This window comes from Candoia aspera, chromosome 1 (assembly GCF_035149785.1).
Source record: "Candoia aspera isolate rCanAsp1 chromosome 1, rCanAsp1.hap2, whole genome shotgun sequence".
NCBI classification, from domain to species: domain Eukaryota; kingdom Metazoa; phylum Chordata; class Lepidosauria; order Squamata; family Boidae; genus Candoia; species Candoia aspera.
This window is the reverse complement of record NC_086153.1, coordinates 96,273,565-96,292,420: the sequence shown is the minus strand read 5'-3', so window position 1 is coordinate 96,292,420 and position 18,856 is coordinate 96,273,565. Positions and strand designations below refer to the sequence as shown.

At 38.5% G+C, this 18,856-nt stretch overlaps 1 protein-coding gene across 3 annotated transcripts in view; it reads right to left on the bottom strand.

Moving 5' to 3' along the window:
* THEMIS (thymocyte selection associated) overlaps nt 1–18,856 on the bottom strand; it is a 73,468-nt gene that overhangs the window by 52,096 nt on the left and 2,516 nt on the right. For all 3 annotated transcript variants that reach the window (XM_063310209.1, XM_063310230.1, XM_063310219.1), the window contains exons 2-4: nt 14,183–14,341; nt 12,175–12,633; nt 7,707–8,761 (exon numbers count right to left, since the gene is read on the bottom strand). In XM_063310209.1, the coding sequence (XP_063166279.1) occupies nt 7,707–8,761; nt 12,175–12,633; nt 14,183–14,341 (1,673 nt within the window). The remainder of the gene's footprint in view (nt 1–7,706; nt 8,762–12,174; nt 12,634–14,182; nt 14,342–18,856) is intronic.

The following is an 18,856-nucleotide window of genomic DNA, read 5'->3' as shown; positions in this document are numbered from 1 at the left end:
CAATCTGATGTCAATCGGGGGGCTGGTAAAAGGACAGTCAGGGATGCTTGCAGAGGAAGGTAGAGGATCTGACAGGCAAATATGTGATCAGAGAGATGAGGGAAACGTATGAGGTGTCTACATGTGTGGGGCCAACCTCCATAAAGTTTGGGCACATGTTTTGAGTGACCAGAGCAACATTGTGCTTTAAGAAGGAAAGTTCTGTTTCAATGGGAAATCCTGAGTGGATTCACAAGAGAGTGGTGGTGTAAAAGGTTTTGCAGTCCAAACAGCACAAAACTTTAGTGTAGATTTCGGGGGGAGGTAGAATACCACATTTTAAGCTTTCGATTTTACAAATGTTCTAACTAGGCAAGGACATTTGAAACAAACTGTTACTCTATGTACAGTATTGTGTAATGACCTAAAATTTTAATATTTTCTGGACTACCTCCATTCATCTGGCTTCAGATATTTCATCAAAGGAGCAATGATGATGATGGTGGTGGTGGTGGTGGTGGCTAGAAGCTTCTACTTCCTAGCTCAGGCCAGAAGACTCCCATACAGGGTGAGTTTGATGCTGACCTAGCCTTGTATTGTTACTAGGCACTTCATAGAAGCCAGTAAGGTCAGGATAAGTGCTGTTCTGAAGATTTTCTTCAGAGGCACAGAATAAGATTAAACACTAAACAGGGTACCTAATTGTACTGCACTCATAAAGTCAAAGATTGCATGTAAATGCTGAAGCATGGATACAAAAACAATATTGCATTTGTTTTTGTTTTTGTTTAAGGAATGATTACAAACTTCAGTATTAATCAATTAAAGCACTTTGGGATCCAGACACCCACTAGGATATATAGTCAGGAATAAGTAGATAATTAAGAAGGGGATTTACAGAGTACTCATTGTCGCTTCTGGTAAACATATTGACTTCCAAAATAATGTCACTGTCAGTGAATTCCTTTGTTGTGTCAAGGCAAGCTTTAATTGCTTCATTTACACCCAGGGGAAACCTTTTACTTCTGCTGAGCTTTTGATTTATCTCTGTTGAAAGACTACATACTAATCATATTGGAAAATCAATACAAATTTCACTTGAATGTAAAAGATTCAAGTGATCACCACTGTTTTTGGTTCTGTTGATTTATTGATAAATATGGCACAAGATTGCATGGCCCAGAGTTTGGGGAAAAATGGAGTATATACCTATACCAAAGAAAAGGGATGCAAGAAGATGTATCAATTACTTATATTATATTATATTATATTTACACACACACACACACCTCAATTACACTGCATGCATTCCTACTGAGATACTTTGTTTATTTATTTTTATGGCTGCCTATTCCTATAATGACTCTAGACTCTATTTCCTATAATGATATACATATGTATTCATCACAGGGTAAACAGTGTTATGTAATGTCCAAGTGCTACATCTATCTCTATCTCTCTATCTCTCTATCTCTCTCTATCTCTATCATCTTTCATTCATTCATTCATTCATTTCATTCATTCATTCATTCATTCATTCATTCATTCATCTATCATCATCTATCTAGTTATGCCAATACCTTTTCCATTATCTTTCCTTGTAAACCATTCTTGCTTTCAGCTGGTTCATACACCACTTCATGAATTTCCTTTTGCTGTTTAACGTATCTGCTTTCTCTTTTTGAGGATTTCATCAGTTCCATCCAGTCATGAGTTTCTCAATTGCCCCCTTCCTTGCTCCCTATTTGCTCTTTCTTTGCACATTTGTTTTGGGATTCAATCCATATTCATTCTATCTATATGACCAAACCATCTCAATGTACTTCTTTTATCTTGTATTCAGTTCACATTTACAGTAGGTATAACTTGCAGCTGTGCATTCTCTCATCCCTATCAAACACAATTACCTTGATCTTTGATGCAGAAATTTTCAGATCCATCTTGTTCACTGCATCATTCAACATATCTAACATTTTTGAGCCAAAACATTCCAGTTGTTAGCTACCAAAATGCTTACGCTTCCACATACACCCCCCCCAACCAACACACATCTAATGTCAGCACATGCATTTCTTATCCATCTATTAGTACATAAAACAAACAAGAGAACATCACACATACTTTCATATTCCCTGCTCAATATTGGACCACTGGCTAGGCATTCCATTTACCCTCATACATGTTTTACTTCCATCATGTAATAGCCTTGCATTCATCATCCAACCAAACTTCAAATCCCTATTCCTACAAAACATTACATAATTCAACCACACTAACTTATTAAACACCTCCTCCAAATCAACATATATTCATACATTTCTCTTTTTTATATATAAATTTTATTAAAAGTTTTAAAAAGATTAAAAACTCACAAAAACCAATACAAAGAAAGAGAAGAAAGGAAAAGAGAGAAAAAAGAAAAAAGTGCAAAAACAAAAGATAAAAAGAAATAAAAAGAAGGAGCTTCCAATTTTCTTTGCAGCAAATACAAATATGGTTACAAAATTATCACTTACTCCATGGTTACAAAAAGAAAAGCTCTCTTGTTTTCAATTATCTAATTTTTTTTCTAACCATCAAACCCACAAATTGTAAGTTCATTTTTTTGTTGCATGCAAAAATCTATAAGGGGTTTCCAGTCAGCAATAAATGTAGTTATCATCTTTTCTCTAATCAAGGGAAAAGTCAGTTTAGTCATTCCGGCAAGTTCCATCATCTTCATCAACCATCCCTCCATTGGGAATAGTGCTGAACCTTTCCACTTTTGAGCATATAATAATCTCACTGCATATATTCATACGTTTGTCAATGATTTGCTGAAGAGAAAAATCTGGTCTCCACCCTGCATGCTTGGGGTAAAGCCCTTTTGATCAGTATTCAACAAACATCTTCCATGCACACTTAACAAACTAACCCCCTGTAGGTTTTGCATTAATCTTGGCTACCTTCCCTTTGGATAGGGCAACAATAACAACATTCTTCCAACTGTCAGTTGTCACTCGCATGTTAAAGAAGTTACAGCTGCTCCATAAGAAAGCCACTGCCTATTTTAACTTTTTTCTGGTTACACTGTCTATACCTGCAGTCTTACTCTTTTTCAGCACTTTCAGTTTTTATGACTTCCTTTGCATCAAACTTTGTGTGGGCAGTAGTATTTGCAACATTTGCTTTGCTTCCACACTTAGTATATCACTGTAATTCCCATGCAATTCCTTCCTTCCAGCATTCCCTCACTTCAGTTTCATTTCATCACTTTTATTCTTAATTATATTCACTCTGCTAGAGGCTCTTTCTTTAGCCCTTTTCACCCACTTCCAAAACAATGTTTTATTTCCATTAAAACTGGCCAAACCCTTTTTTAATTCAACTGTTCCTTGCTCTCTTTGACTATATTTTTGCAACTATCTTCTTCTTTATATAAACATTATTCAATATATTTCTCTCATCCTTATTTTTGCAGCATTTTTCTCTTATATGCATTTTTCCTCATCCACAGTCTTACAGTCCATCATTCCACTAAGCAACCTTTTTACACTTCCGAGTTGAGTAACTCCACACACTTCTTTATCATTCTGCAACATATTTTTTTCACACTGTTCCAAACAGCTTCTACATTCTCTTTGCTTCTGTCCACTTTCCATTCATTCTGTTGGCAGATAAATCTATCTTTTAATACTTTTTCATCCAGGACTTTTTTTCATTATCCTTTCACTCTCCTTTCTTTCATTTTTTTTTTTTTTAATATCATGGTGCCAAGCTTGCTTGGTAAGTTCACCGTGTTGGTGGTTTTAGGATGTTGTGGAGGAAGGCTTGAGTGAACTGTTGGGGGTGGACGGCCTGCTCAGGTGGAGGTGCTGAATGTCCTACAGAAGTACTGCAACCTGATCGGATCCTGCCTGTCTAAGTTAGTTTATGTGGGACTGGTTGGATCCCATTGTCTTAGAGATTGGAGGGCAGGTGGGGGGGGGATGAGATGGACAGGGAGAGGGAGGAGATGGTAGGGGAAGGCTTTGTGGTGGTGACAGGTATGGGGAGGTATGGTGTGAAACAGAGGGCAGGCCGCTCTCAGGGAAGGCGCCCCCAGTGTGTAAAACTGCTACCATGTTCTGGCCCCCTGTGTTCAGCCCCAATACCTAGTTTCTGGAGTTTTGGTGGCTCTGGGCTCCAACTGCTGCTACTTAACGCCAGGTTGACCTGCAATAAACCTCACCTCCTCTGTGATTTGATTGTGGATGAGAGGACCAACCTGGCCTGCATCACCAAGATATGGTTGGGTACTGAAGGGGGTTCCCTTCTATGAAATGTGCCCTCCTGGGTTTCACGTTTAGCAACAGACAACTTCAGGGCCCTGCCCAGACATCATTGGATGTGAATGTGGCAGAGTGCTAGAAAGCATTTGGCCCGAGAGATCAGAAAAATCATACACCAGGCACTTCTATAAAAATAAATATATTTACAGAAAGCACAAAAACATATTTACAAGCTTGTGCGTTCACACGCACTCAGAGAGGACTGGGAGGAAGGCAGATAGAAAGGGAAACTGAAACTAGTCCAGGCGAGCTTCCTCTAGGCAAATCAGGAGCTTTACCTTATATGGTCATGCCTTTTCACCCCCCAAACTGAGGATACTTAAGTCTGACCTTCTCACCCTGCCAGAGTGATTTGTTACCATAGTAACTTAGTGGCTTGGTCCTTGCAAAACAATTAAGGAAATGCCAACAGTGAGACCTTTTTGGCCAGGGCACCTGCCCAATGAAACAGCATGCTCGCTGAGATCCAGATGTCCCCCAACTCAGTTGGTATTCTGGAAGGCCTTGAGGACCTAGCTTTTCCCTTAGGCACTGAGTTGCTTGTTGAGCCTGGCATGTATGGGATTTTGATTGCAAGACTGTTTTTAGGAGCCTTTGTTACATTGCAACGTTGTTTTTAATGCTATTTTTGTGTTTTATGTTTTTTTCTATTGTGCACTACCTAGAATCACAAGGTTGAGGTAGACAGGTATATACATTCTATAAACAAGCTATATATGTGACTAGACTTATGCCTAAACCATACATTTGAAATGAACACTTCTCTAAGCAGACACTTATCCAGTAGTCACCATTCTCATTCAGTTTTGGATTTCCAAGTGGCCCAGTTACTTTTTTCAATACTCTCCTGTCTCATTCCCACCTAACCAAAAATAATATGTTTCCCCCCCAAAATTCATCTGTTGTTACTGTTCTTTTCATTGTCACTAGTCACTGGAGTATCACATGAAACCATCACCAAACTATGGATTCCTACTTTCATTTGCACTCACAATAAACCAGATGATACAAATTCATACTTTCTGTCCTACAGTTCAGCCCTTCCATTCATAATTAAATCTACTTTCTGTCATATAGTTCAGCCCTTCCATTCATAATTAAACCCACACTTTCACTTCCCTGCATGTCTGCCTCAACTCCACAAGATCAGACCATTGACCTTTGTCATTCGCCATTGTTTTGGTTAACTGAGGCATTCACATATAGTGTTTAGTATGATAGAAAAGATATAAATTACATTACTAGTCATAGTGACACCCATGCCAAATACAGCATTCCCTGCTAATAGCAAGGACAGCTAATTTTGGTCAGTAGGCCACAAATGCAACCAAAAGCCAGTTTAACTCTTGAGCATGCTCAGCTATTCTGAGCTTGCTCATGCAAACTAGGATCTCTAATATAGAGACTACTTTGCAATCCAACAGACTTTTGCTTGCACCCCACCAACTTGTAAGTACATGTAGCTCTCTGACACATAGCCAAGATGCACTGATACATAATAAGGATGCACTTATTTCTCATGCAAAAAAAAGTTGGCTTGAGATTTTACAAAGAAGAATAGAACCACATATGCCAAATGAACAGGCAGTTTTCCAAAAAAGGAAGAGGGACATGATATGAGGAGGAAGGAGTATTAGGTATGTTTGCTGCCTTGAGTTATTTATAAAAATAATAAAGCTGGGATAAAAATTAAAAAATCAATAAACAAAAAAGTAGAGAGACATGGTATTTTGTGATATGATTATATCTTCAGAGCATAAGAAAGAAGCTTAACCTTGCTTCATTTACTACAGCAAGGTCTTTGACTATGTACATCATGTCAGAAGGCAGAACCTATTAAGATGTATAGGCAGATCAGAAAACTGCTGAAGGATCTGAATTTGATGAAACAAAGTGGTTCAGAATAGGAAAGGGAGTGGGTATATTATAACCATAGTTGTTTAACTAATATGACAGGATTGGAAGAGATGACAGCATGAATCAAAATTAGAGGTCAAAACCCTAGCAATATGAAATATACAGATACCATCACTTTGTTAGCTGAAAGTAAAGAAAATTTTGAAGAGCTCCTTGTGAAATAAATAATGGAAAGTGAAAAAAATCCAGTTTAATGTTAAATATTAAGAAGACAAACACGATGTTAACAGTATGTTTAGTGACCTTATGAAGGTTCACTAAACAGTAAAATACACTGTTTTTGTTGTCTTGGGTTCCAAAATAGATAAAGATAGCAGTGTGCTGGAGATGTAAAGAGCACATTAATGTTTGGGAATAAGGCAATGACAATTTTAGGTAAGAGCAGTAAGCATAAAGAAATTTCAGTGGCAAAAACATCAGTGGTCTTCCTGTGGCAATATACAACTGTGAAAGCTGGACCCTGAGAAAGAGCAGGAGAAGGAAGATGGATGCCTCCAGTTATAGTCTTGGAGATATTTACTCAAACTACCATGAAGTGCAAGAACCAGCAGTAATCAATTCTGGATCAAATAAAGGCTGGCTGATCACTTAAAGCTGTGACCAGCAAACAGAAATTTAACTACTTTCACTATGTGATACGAGAAGGTGATGGGCTAGGGGGGAAAATGTTTATGCTTGGCAGGAATTAAGGAAAGTAGAAGAAGAGGAAGGCAATGAATAATATAAATGGATAGAATCAAATGGGTTACTGGAATGTTACAGGCTACTACCGAAGACAAGGCAAAAAAGATGAGCATTGACCACATAATCCACTTGAGTCAGACCTAACTTGATGACACCTGACTAACTAACTAACTATTTTGTTGAAACTGAAGGAAACAATTCTTTCCACCCACGCTCTTCTGATAATTACCTTGACTAATTCCACTCATCATTTATGGCACAGAGAAACTAGGTATATTAGGTATATTCTTCCATTGATATCTCACCTACACTTAAGAATTATGTGATATGGCTCTCTTCGGACTGTGCTATTTCAGAATGTATTATGTGTACATAAGAGAGAAATATAATGATTTTGCATGCCAGAAATTCTGTGTGGTGAGGGAAACTAACTTATAAAAGATAAATAACTATATCCTCATCTTCTCCCTCATTCTTCTGAAACATAGATCGGTCTTCAGGAATTAGTCATGGAGAGAAAAAATATATAGAAATAAAGGGAAACATCTCAAAATATAAATCTATAGTTTATGTCAGGATGAATGGTTTGCTATAATGGTCCATTTATCCTTACATAATCCTTAAATGCAATAAATAAATGCAATGAATTAAAATCTAAAGAAACTGGGGTGTGATTAAAACCACCATCAGTCTGGAAAAGATGAATGTGGAACTAAATGGCTTTCAGAACAATAATAAATAGACATGTAATAAAATGGGAAGGTGAGTTTCTGTTCTATAACTAGTATTTTTCTAGAGGTCTATGTGTCTTCCCACCTTGTCATCTTCTGGTGTATCAAAAAGATAGCGAACTGGAACAGTGGAATAAGATGACTTGGATTCTTCTATAATGTGTATTTTAGGAGGTCTGGGTGGTGGGTTTGTGGCTTGATTTTTATATTTTCTCATCATATAGTATTGCTCTTCTGTAATCTCTTCTACAATTGACTTTATTGGGAAATGCACCATATCTTCTGGACGTTTTCTCAGAAATTGGAAGGACATATTTAAACAGTGCACAGAAACTTCCCAGATTTCTGTGGGATTATTGAAATTGCTGATTAACAAGCAAGAATCAATGATTTCCTCTTCAAGCTGCAGACAGGGAATGCCAGCCAAAATATCCTCCTGGATGGAGAGATCCCTTATGGCAACTGTGACATTTAGTGGAAGGTGGAAATAGTTGCAAAGCTCTAAAAGGTCATATTGCTTCTTATCATGCACTACTTCAGTGAAGCCCCCTTCCATGAACATTGGAAGAAGCATGGTCTTATTGGCTTTCTTTGGCAAGATAATTTGTTCACAGGGTAATGCAGCCTCTACACACTTCCTTCCAAATTCAACAGCTTGGCTCTTCTGGTACTTTGGAATCAAAAACTCATCTCCAACAGAAACTGAGCACATCTCTTCATGAGGACAGTCAAAAGCTTTGGTGGCTATAACATGAAGCTTTTCCTTCATGTTCCTTGCTATTTCCAGGTCATAGGCAGTTGGGAATTCCCGAGGTTTCCTTTTGAATTTCCCTTTGTAGCTGGTAGGAATTAAAAAGTGTCTTTTAGAGGAATTATTCTTGATTTCAGATGCTAAGATTCTTCCTGCCTGACATCTTTCATAAATTACTATTTCTCTACCAGGACACAGCAAATTATAAGAGTGCTTGTTTCCAATGGAGCCTTCAATTACAGCAACAACAAAAGGGGATCCAGTGTCTGCCCTTTCTAATAAATCTTTCACTGATAATGGCTGGAGGAAACTATTAATATTGTAATGGTCAGTGACATCTTCAACTTCCACATCTAAATCAGAATGGAAGTGAACGATCTCTTTTTGAACTGAAAAAGAAAGAAACAGAATTCTGGTCAGTTTTTAATGATATGATGGTGCTAATAAACAAAGAGCTCATTGTATAAAAAATGAAATGTTTTCTGCACATATCTTTGATTGTTATACTGGCAGTTTGTTTGTTTGTTTGTTTGTTTATTTGTCAACTTTATATAGCAGCCCATCTCATGGGAAGTGACCCAATAATCATCAAATAAAAACAATACATATACAAAAACAAGCATTACAAATCCACCTTAAAAATTAATTAAAACAGAAATACATACAGTTGCTTGAAACAGTGATCCATGGGATAAATGTTATTTCCAAATGCTATGTTAAATGTTGAAATTAACTGTGTTTTATCCAGCACTTAAAAAATATGATAGTAGTACGGGTAGCAATACTAGAAATTGCAGTATACTGTAGATTCTTTAGGTTGCACTCCTATGATCCTAGGGAGGTCAGACTAGTGACTGTGTGTGTGTATGTGAATGCCTTCGAGTCATTGTTGACTCCTGGCAACTGCGTGGACAAGTCCCTGCAGTTTTCTTGCAAAGATTGTTGGAAGTGGTTTGCCCTTGCTTTCTTCTTCCTGGGGCTGAGAGAGAGCAACTGGCTCAAAGATACCCAGCTGGCTTTGTGCCTAAGGTGAGACTAGAACTCATAGTTACATACATAGTTTAGACAGTAGTTAAGTTAAAAAGTCTGTTCCATTCAGCATTTCAAATGGAGCGGGTTCTTCTTGAGATACAGCACAGAGGAGAGAGAGAGTTACTGGCCCAAGGTCACCCATCTGGCTTTGTGCCTAAGGCAGGACTTGGACCTGGGTCTCTCTGATCCTAGTCCAGCATCTTAGGATTTTCTGAATGTCTTTATATATTTCTTTCCATCATTTCTGAGGTTTTTTTTACATAACCACCACATATGGTAAAATGCTCCTTCTTTGTTATGGTATTTCCAACATTTGTTATTATCTGTAAATTGTAGATAATGATGGCTGAAAGATATTGGTTTGCAATTATTGATGTGTATTTTTGCCAGGGAAAGCTGATGTCACATCATATTCCATAGAACTTTTATGTACATCAATGGGATCCAATGTATTAGTGAAGTGTCCCTCTTAGCAAGATTCTTAAAAATGACACAGTTAAATTTAGCAAACCTACATTTTCTGTGAGCTGTACAATGAATTATGCACTTGAGTTTATATCGAAGGTCTGCATACTGTGCACATCACCTACACATTGATTAGTCCCCCTTAGCAGTGACAATTTTATTTATAACAGAATGAGTGCTAGACCTGAAACTGCAATCTCATACTACATTGTTTCAAAGAAATGGAGGAATCTATTATTCACAGCTCACAAAACAAATAGCTCGTTCTAGGAAAGCTAGTTACTTCTCAACAGAACACAGCAGAAGCTCTTTAGAAAATAGTCACTGCAATGTATCTGTGAACTCACGGTGAAATTCATTGGTATGTTGGAAAACAGAAGTTAGTGAAGCGTATATTAGGAGATGCAGGTATAACATAAATTCTTTATTTTATCTGAAAAAATATACTTGAAACTTGAGCCTGATAATTCAATTAGCAGAAAGCTTTAAAAAACGCTAACTCTAAATCTAGAATTGTACTTTTTGTAATTCATACAGATATCTTTAAGAAAACTTCCTTTCCTTTTGTTGTCTTTTTCTTGTTGCTGTAGGCTATGTGGTAGGGGGCTTTCAGACAGAGAGTTGCTATCAACTGTATCACATTGCATTACTGTAAAACATCCTACAACATTGCTTTTGCAGAGAAGCTGTGAGAATATTGAGGGAAATTATCAATGGAAGGTGTAATCAGTTGAACCTCTCGCCTCCATAGAATTCATCAGAAGAGGCAGGCAGTTGCACAATAAAAGTTTCATTTGGGGCAATTCCACACTGCAGCCCAAGAAAGAAGAAAGCTCAGAAAGAAGGCTAGACTAGTACACATCTCCTTGAATCTTCTTTTTGGTTTTGTTTGCTATTTCTAAATTAGGAGCACTCATTTATATTGTCGTCATCACCACCACCACACTACACTGCCATCCCTCTCTCTGTAGCATCATCTGCAGCTTGAAGTAAAGCAGTCAAAAAACCAGATTACTACCTCATTGGTTTGAAATAGAAGCATTTATCAAACTTTACTCTGAGCTATGGCAGAATTGTTACAGATGATGGAATCAAGCGTTTTTCTTTTTAGTCCATTAGTCCTTCTAGCCAAGTCCTGTTTAGAATTACAGAGTTGAAAGTAGCCATTTAGGTCATCAAGTCCAATCCCTTGCTGGGCACAAAAATCAAAATTAAAGTTTTCTTCAGCACGTCCAGTGAATACACTGTGTAATTGGTTTAACTGCTGAACTGCTTTTATTATTAAGAAGGTCTTTGCTAACATTCAGTCAAAATCTTCTTTCGTGTCTGCATTAGCTGTGTTTGGAGAACTGCAGAAAAAAGTTCAGATAATTCCAATTGGAATTTCCCAGTTCATTCACTGGGCATTTGTATTTAGTAAAGCATGTGTATGTAAGTAGAACATATCCCATTACATATATCTATTGAGAGATGCTTAGGATCCAAAAGGACAAGTGCCATTTAAGTAAGCTACATGTTATTATAAATTGACGGATACAAATCAACCCAGAATCCTCACTTGAGGCACAAATGACCAGGCTCAGATTACTGTACTTCGGACACACTGTGTGAAGACCTAACTCTCTCGAGAGGGCTGTCACGCAGGGAAAGGTGGAAGGAAAATGAAGAGAGGACAACCAGCAACAAGGTGTATGGACTCAATTACAGTGGCATTGAGTGCACTGTTGGAAGATCTGAAATATATAAATAATCTATTTGGTTGCTAGGAGTCAAAAACAACTTGATGGCACATAATCAATCTCTTATAGAGATCCTACATCTCTGAGGTTTTTGTCCTCATGGTGGGAGAAAAGGTGCTGGGTGGGGGGAGAAAATACTCCTTCAGGGAAGAGCCGAATAACCCTCCAATCAGAGGAAAGCAGAACGAAGAGGAAGAGAGAAACAGAAGGAAGACCCTTGCGCTTACCTCTTTGCTTATTGCCCATGCATCTCTGTTCATTCAAACAGCAAATTACATCTCCAGAATAATGACAACTTTTAAACGCTACCTATTTCATTTTCAGTCTGGCCTAAGTGTGGGGATGAAAAGCAGATACCACCTGCACATTCATACATGTTGTGGCCCACAGTGTCAACAGCTAAAAAAGTTATTCCAGATCTTAGGGTAAAACATGACATAAGATTGAATTACAAATATGTATTTAATTTTCAGTTTTATTAACCAGTTCAAACTATTGAGCCACTATGTTTTTGTCATTGAAACACCTTGGTGTTTCTGATTTGGTGCTCATATTTATTAACTTACATTTCATCACTGCATGGAGTTCGTATATTGCTTCTAGAACTACGCAGCTTCCAAAATTCTTAGGCAGCAGCTCAGGAGAGTATCCGGCCTTGCCAGTATTAATGAACAGGACTCTCCGTGTTCGACTCTTTGGGATTTTCCATTTGGCAACCTCTTCCAGGGTGTATATTTGGTCATCTTGACATTCATGGAAATCACCTTCTTGAGAAAGTGGCAAAGGAAAGGCATGTACCTGGCCATTCCTCTTTACTTCACAATTCACTGTCAGGGTCTCATTGGGATCTTCTACAGACATAAATACAAATTTCTCCCCCTGTTTGATGGTCAGGTTTTCTACCTGCATATCCTTAGAGCAATAGAAGCATGGCTGTTCGTGCTGTGTTGATCCAATCCACACTTTGTTTACAATTTCTTGAACGTTGACATATGGAGTTTTATCAGCCACTACCCTGCAAAGACCTTCAAAGGCAATTTTTAATTTGGGAAAGAAGTTAACATTATGCAAACATCAAACATTGCAGAACACTCATTTTATATTTACAGTTGCATGAATTCAGGAAATTTGTATTAAACTAGAAGAAGACAACATTTTTGTAAAATATAGAAAATGTACAAAACAATCTATATTCTTTCCCATTCGACTTATACAGAAATATGCTTGCCATTTATGCTGTATATCTAGGTTTACATGTGTGTGCACATCTGGGCATGCTGTGAGGGTACACATTGTGGTGACATTTGTTCATTTTTATTTGTCAAATTAATAACTGAAATGTTATCTCCCAAGTATTTAAGCTATTTCATTTGCAGAATATTGAGCCATCTGACTTTTGAGCTCCTTCTAACATGAGTGTGTACAAATAACTGTGCAGATGAATAACTCTGCATCCTTCTTTCAGAGAGAAATTTTGCTTTTGCTTTTAAATCTTTTTACTCTTTCTGTTGAAGGCTACATTTTTTCAAGGGTAGCATGCCAGCTATAATGAGGGCTGAGGCCAATTGTGAGTGGGGCTGAAGCTACAGATGCAGCCCAAAGTGGGCAGGGCCACCCTTTCCATGCTTCAGCCTTTGATTTCTCCAGCTTCTCCTCTTTAGGACTATCTAGCGAGCTTCTTAAACATTTGGTCATTGCCTTATATAAAACTGCAGGCATATAATACTATTGGGTTGTCCCCTTTCAGCTAGCTTTATATTGTTAACTACTAGCTGAACGTTTGAGTAGCTAGAAAGAATTCTATGTTTCCTCCCTGCTCCCGGTGCATAGTCTTTGATGGAGCTTTTGGTCAGGACTCTGTGATGAATGGTGACAGTGGTGGGTGGCAGCTCTACACAAGAGTTTTGTGTTCAGGCATTGTAGGGTTCAGGTTCTCTAGTTCCAGTTATAGCTTTGGAATGCTAAAAACCAAAAGGTTCTGCAAATGAAATTTATTTTAATTTATTTATTTAATTAATTTATTTTTTATCCTTTATTATTTCTATGAATACCTGAACAGTGTTTTTATTTCCATGATAATCAGAGCCATTGAGACTGTTTTATTAGAACTATGGGAGGTGGGAGGTAGGGGGAGGGGGAAGAATACCTATGCATATCTGGAAAGAGTTTTTCATGTTTTCTTTTTCTTTTTTCCATAAAGGAAGGTTCAGCGAGAAGTTTAGAGAACCAGGAATTGAAAATTAATTTGGCTGTGTGATTAAACTGTAACTTTTGATGTAATAGGATATATGGCTGAAATTGTATGTTCTGGAACATGCATTGCTATCTCTAAAGGTACCTGATATTTCCCTAAAAAATGTAATGCCATAAAACGACAGTATTGACTCAGGATTTGGGTTATTTTTTTCTGCATGCTTGTTCATCTTTCAGATAAGGCTGACCGCCGTGTATCATGGAGGTTAATGCAGGAGAAGCTGAAGTTCACTGCAGAAAATAACTACTTCAAAACTATTTTATGCTGCTTCTCTCTGCTCACTGGCTTTCTTATCTAAGCAGAAAAATATTGCATCGTACCTGGAAAATTTAGAGGTAGCTCTACTGTAGTGGACTGTAGGGTTGCATCTTCACTTCCTTGATTACTTGCAAGAATTTTTTTAATGTCTAATGCAACAACTTTAATCACGTCGCCTGTGGACAAACAGCATTCATGGCCAAGCTTTTCATACATCAAACCTGAGAGATAATGTGAAGATAAAGAAGTTTTACTGATTTTATTAGCAGTTTCAAAGTACAGCTCCATACATTTTGCTCCTTCATCTTTTCACCTTTAGTGCACAGTTTAGTACCATCATCTATGTTCCTATTAGTTTGGGTCTAAATGTCAAGGTAAGCAAGAACCAAAATAATTATTTTGAGATTTGCTAACCTCCACCTCCATCTGCATCTAAGGAGGCATGGCAGCTTCCAAACAAAGCAAAGATTTCTCTGTCATCCCTTCTGCAATTTGTCCAGCCTTGTCCAGAAACTATTTGTTTAATTGTTCCCAGAACTATGTATGTACTTTTATGAACCAACAGCACCGCTAGCATCTAATATTTTCAAATTGTTTATGGCTGATTAAAAAAACCTTTAGTAGTCACTCTAGCACACAGAAGACAGCCAGTTTGGTGTAGCAGTTAAGGCATCAGGCTAGAAACTGGGAGACTGTGAGTTCTAGTCTTGCCTTAGGCATGAAGCCAGCAGGGTGACCTTGAGTCAGTCACTCTCTCTCAGCCCTCGGAAGCAGGCAATGGCAAAACACTTCTGAAAATGCTGTCAAGAAAACTGCAGGGACCAGGAAGTCCAGGAAGTTGCCAGAAGTCAACAAGGACTCAAAGGTACAAAAACCAACAACCAAACAAACAAACACCACCCCTAGTCATAGAGGCCATTTGAAAGGAACAGCCCAAACAAGAGGATAATTTTAGAAACAACCAAGTAATTTGAGCAGTTTGTAATTGAAACACATTTCTAGTATTGCTTACAAATGGCAGCTTCAGTTGACTTCAAGATTGCTTCCCCCACCTCAAATAACAGGGCAGTTCTCTGTCTTGGCTTTATTTTTTTTCCTATACATTTTTAGAGCACATGGGATTTAAATCTGAATAAATGGTTCTGGGCATATCCACATTTCTCAGGGAAAGCATGACACTTTTTAACATTCTTAAATCAGCAGAAAATTCAGTTGTTTATAAAATTGTTATTTTGCATATTTTTAAAAGGAATGCTTTTTGTAAGGTGGGAAATACAAATTCATTTCCCTGAAACTAATTGGCATATAACACACTTAGCTTATTCAATATCAACATATACTTGACTCCTTTGAGGAGAGCGTTTCAGTAAATTGGACACATTTTTAGGGGACTTACTGTTGTTTAAAATAATATTTATGCTTAAATGAATCACTTTAATCATTCATTTCTTCAGTACGGATTACAAAATAATTGCCAGGGGAGGGGAAAACGGGAATTTTTTTTGTTTCTAACTTGAAACAAAATGTTGCCTCCTGAAAGATCTGTCGTATGGCTTCAAAATGCCCGTGGTTTGATGGAACAAAACTTGAACTGATCTAGGTATTCAGCATTTCACTGAACCAAAGCTTAAAATGGTGTCAAGAGTTTTGGCCGTGAGAAACAGTGGGGAAATCAGAACGAGCTTCTTGGGATGCAAAATTCTGCTGTGGAAGCAAAGAAGTACAAGAAACACACTCTTGGCTACCCTCTAGTGGTGTTCCAGATTTTTGCAGCCCAGTTATGGAAGCCTGAGCCCTAGCCTTTCTTGAACTCCAATTACAATCATAATATTGCTACAGGACTACAGCCAGCCCTTGTTTAGCGACCACAATGGGTTCTGGTGACTCAGTCATTAAGTGAAGTGGACACTAAGTGGAAAAGCATGTGATCATGACTGTGCTTATGATTTTACTTCAGCTTTCCTTTGCTTTACAGCATCAGAAGGATATGACCCTAAACAGCTGGATGAACTCAAACAGTGGGAAAGGTTTCTGGAACTTGACTCATGAGGAAGTCAGGTAAAAGGGGAAATCTTATAGCCCTTGTTCCCCACTCCTCCCCTCCTTTGGCATGCTAACCTGGGCACTGGGATAATTAGCAAGAAAAGAATTGATGTTTGTATTTACATTCACTGGAGAGGAAGGCAAGCGAGTAAGCAGGCACACAATGGGGAACACACATTGAAAGGGATGCACTAGTGCCAGCTGTTTGCCTAGCCAGGAGCTGCTTAGGAGGCAAAAGGAAGCCTTTAGTGTAAAACTGATTAGAGTCATGTCAATTTCAGGCAGCAGCTGCAAGCTGGCTGGAGGGTTCTAATCAACTAATTAAGGTCACAGAGCTGAGCTTGTTAACTTGTGGTTAGCACTTTTCAGGGAAGAGCTGTGCTGGAGAGAAAAACAGCTCAGAAATAGCTTGTTTAGGCAATCTCTCTGCTCTTCAAGCGGGGTGGGGGTGGGGAGAGAAAAATGGGTCAGGCACAGGATAACTCCTACTAACTCTAATGGCAAACATGTAACTGAGACTAGAGATGCTGCAAAGGTTGTAAATGTGGGCACTGGTTGCAAAGTTACTTTTTTTATCACTGTCGTAACTGCAAATGGTCACTGTCCAAGGCAGTCGCTAAATGAGGACTACTTGTAATAGGCTGAGTTTTGGAGATTTTGATCTCACATATAGGACACAACCCTTTCAAATCCATTATCTCTTCCAGGGCAGGAGAAACTCCTGGTAGAAAATATTGCATTCCTAATATAGCATGAAAGTGGGGAGAGGGTTGCAAGAGACTTGGAGGAATATGGCTATTTATTTTGCAAAGCCCAGAATGAGTTTTGAGAGCTCCCCCTTTGCCTGCACACTCAGAACTCACTCTTGCTTTCCTTGGACAAGCCTACAATTAAGCCCTGAGAAGTAACTTTTGAGGTGGCCAAACTCAGGAAAACCTGAAACACTGTTGAAACTCTTTCCAGTTTGCCTGGACACCCCTGCAGTAGGTTTGTGCAGGTGAAGTGGGGCGGCAAAGCCCCAAGCAACCTTTGAGAGAGAACTAAACCCATAGGTCTGGCCATCAGTCAAAGATATCCACTAAGCACCGCAGCTTTATTTTTTATCTTGTTTTATCTGTGGGAGGGGGAAATCATATACACCCATTGATCATTTTGAGGAGTACAGTGTCGCAACCTTTGAGAAACCCTGAATTCTTAAAAAATGACTCAATATAAATGCCTTTTCAATCTCTGTCAGCCCTTCAAGGTACTCCAGACAGGAAACCAAAACCATATGAGTACTAACACTACCTTTGTTGTAAGGTTACAGTAACAGGCTTTTGCAAGTCTGAAAGTGGTTCTCCCCTCCCCTGCCCTTACTTTCCAGAAAACGAGGGAGGGTCCCTTCTGAGACACCCCCATTCCACCCCCATTCCTTCTGTGGGCTGAGACATCTCTTGTCTGACCATTGTCTAGGCCAGTGTTCCTCAACCGTGGCAACTTTAAGATGGGTGGATTTCAACTCCCAGAATTCCCCAGCCAGCATGTTGGGACAAAAGGTCAAAGATACAAATCAGCGGGCTATCTATTTATTTATTTATTTATTTATTTGATCAACTGTATTAGCTGCCCAACTCCTTTTCTACCCTCCAGCTGCTTTTCTGGAAGTACAGTAGAGTTTCTCTTCTTCCGGGAAACCTGAATGGAGAAAATTGTTCTACTCATCTGGTGGGAGAGGGGAAAAAAAAATCCTCCTCTGCAAATTTGCTTTCTGTTCCATGTGTGTGAGAAGAGAGAGAGAGAGAGAGAGTGAAGAATAAAGGAAGCTCTAACATTTTATGGCTAGCCACAACCACGCAAACTATTTCCTCCAGCAATCATTCTCTCTCTTTCCCACCCCAAGACTTTTTTTTAAAACTGCCAAATGAGCCAAGGACCCAAAAGATTTTGGGAAAGCTGCTATATGTTAAAAGTGGGTTTACATTAACAGTTAACAAAACTGCAGCTCTTTGTAGAGCAATAGTTCCATAGATCTCTTTCCGGTCTTCACCTGCTGTTGAACTCACTCAGTATATTATCATGTCATATTTACTGTAAATACTTCTGATAACCTGGGTAAGCGTGAGCTTCCTTAAATAATTGAGGGTGAGAAAGTAAGTATTTTGCATTATGATTTATGAGGCTTCTCTTTATTTTAATGTGGTTTTGTGGTATTCTAAACAGTGCAGCTTGGGTGAGATCATGGACGGCAATGGCTATGTATTAAAAGAGAACCATATGAAAGGGGCATTGGGCTGTGCTCATAGTACCAAACTAATGACAAATGGTAGAACAACCAGCCGTAGAACTGACAATGAAGATATCGAAGTGGTGAATGGCTTCTGCCTTTGAGGATCAACCATCAACATTATAGGAGCAAGCAGTCAAGAAATATGCCACAGACTAGCACTGGGTAGAGCAGCCATGAAAGCCTCAGACAAGATATTCAGATGCCGTGATCTGTCTATACCTACAAAGATCAGAACTGTGCAAGTCCTGTGATGCTCTATGGAAGCGAAAGCTGGACTTTAAAGAAGCAGGATGCGAAGAGTATTGATGCTTTTGAACTTTGGTGTAGAGAAGATTTCTGAGAATACTGTGGACAGCCAAGAAAATGAACAAATGGATCATCGAACAAATCAAACCAGAATTCTCACTTGAGGCACACATGACCA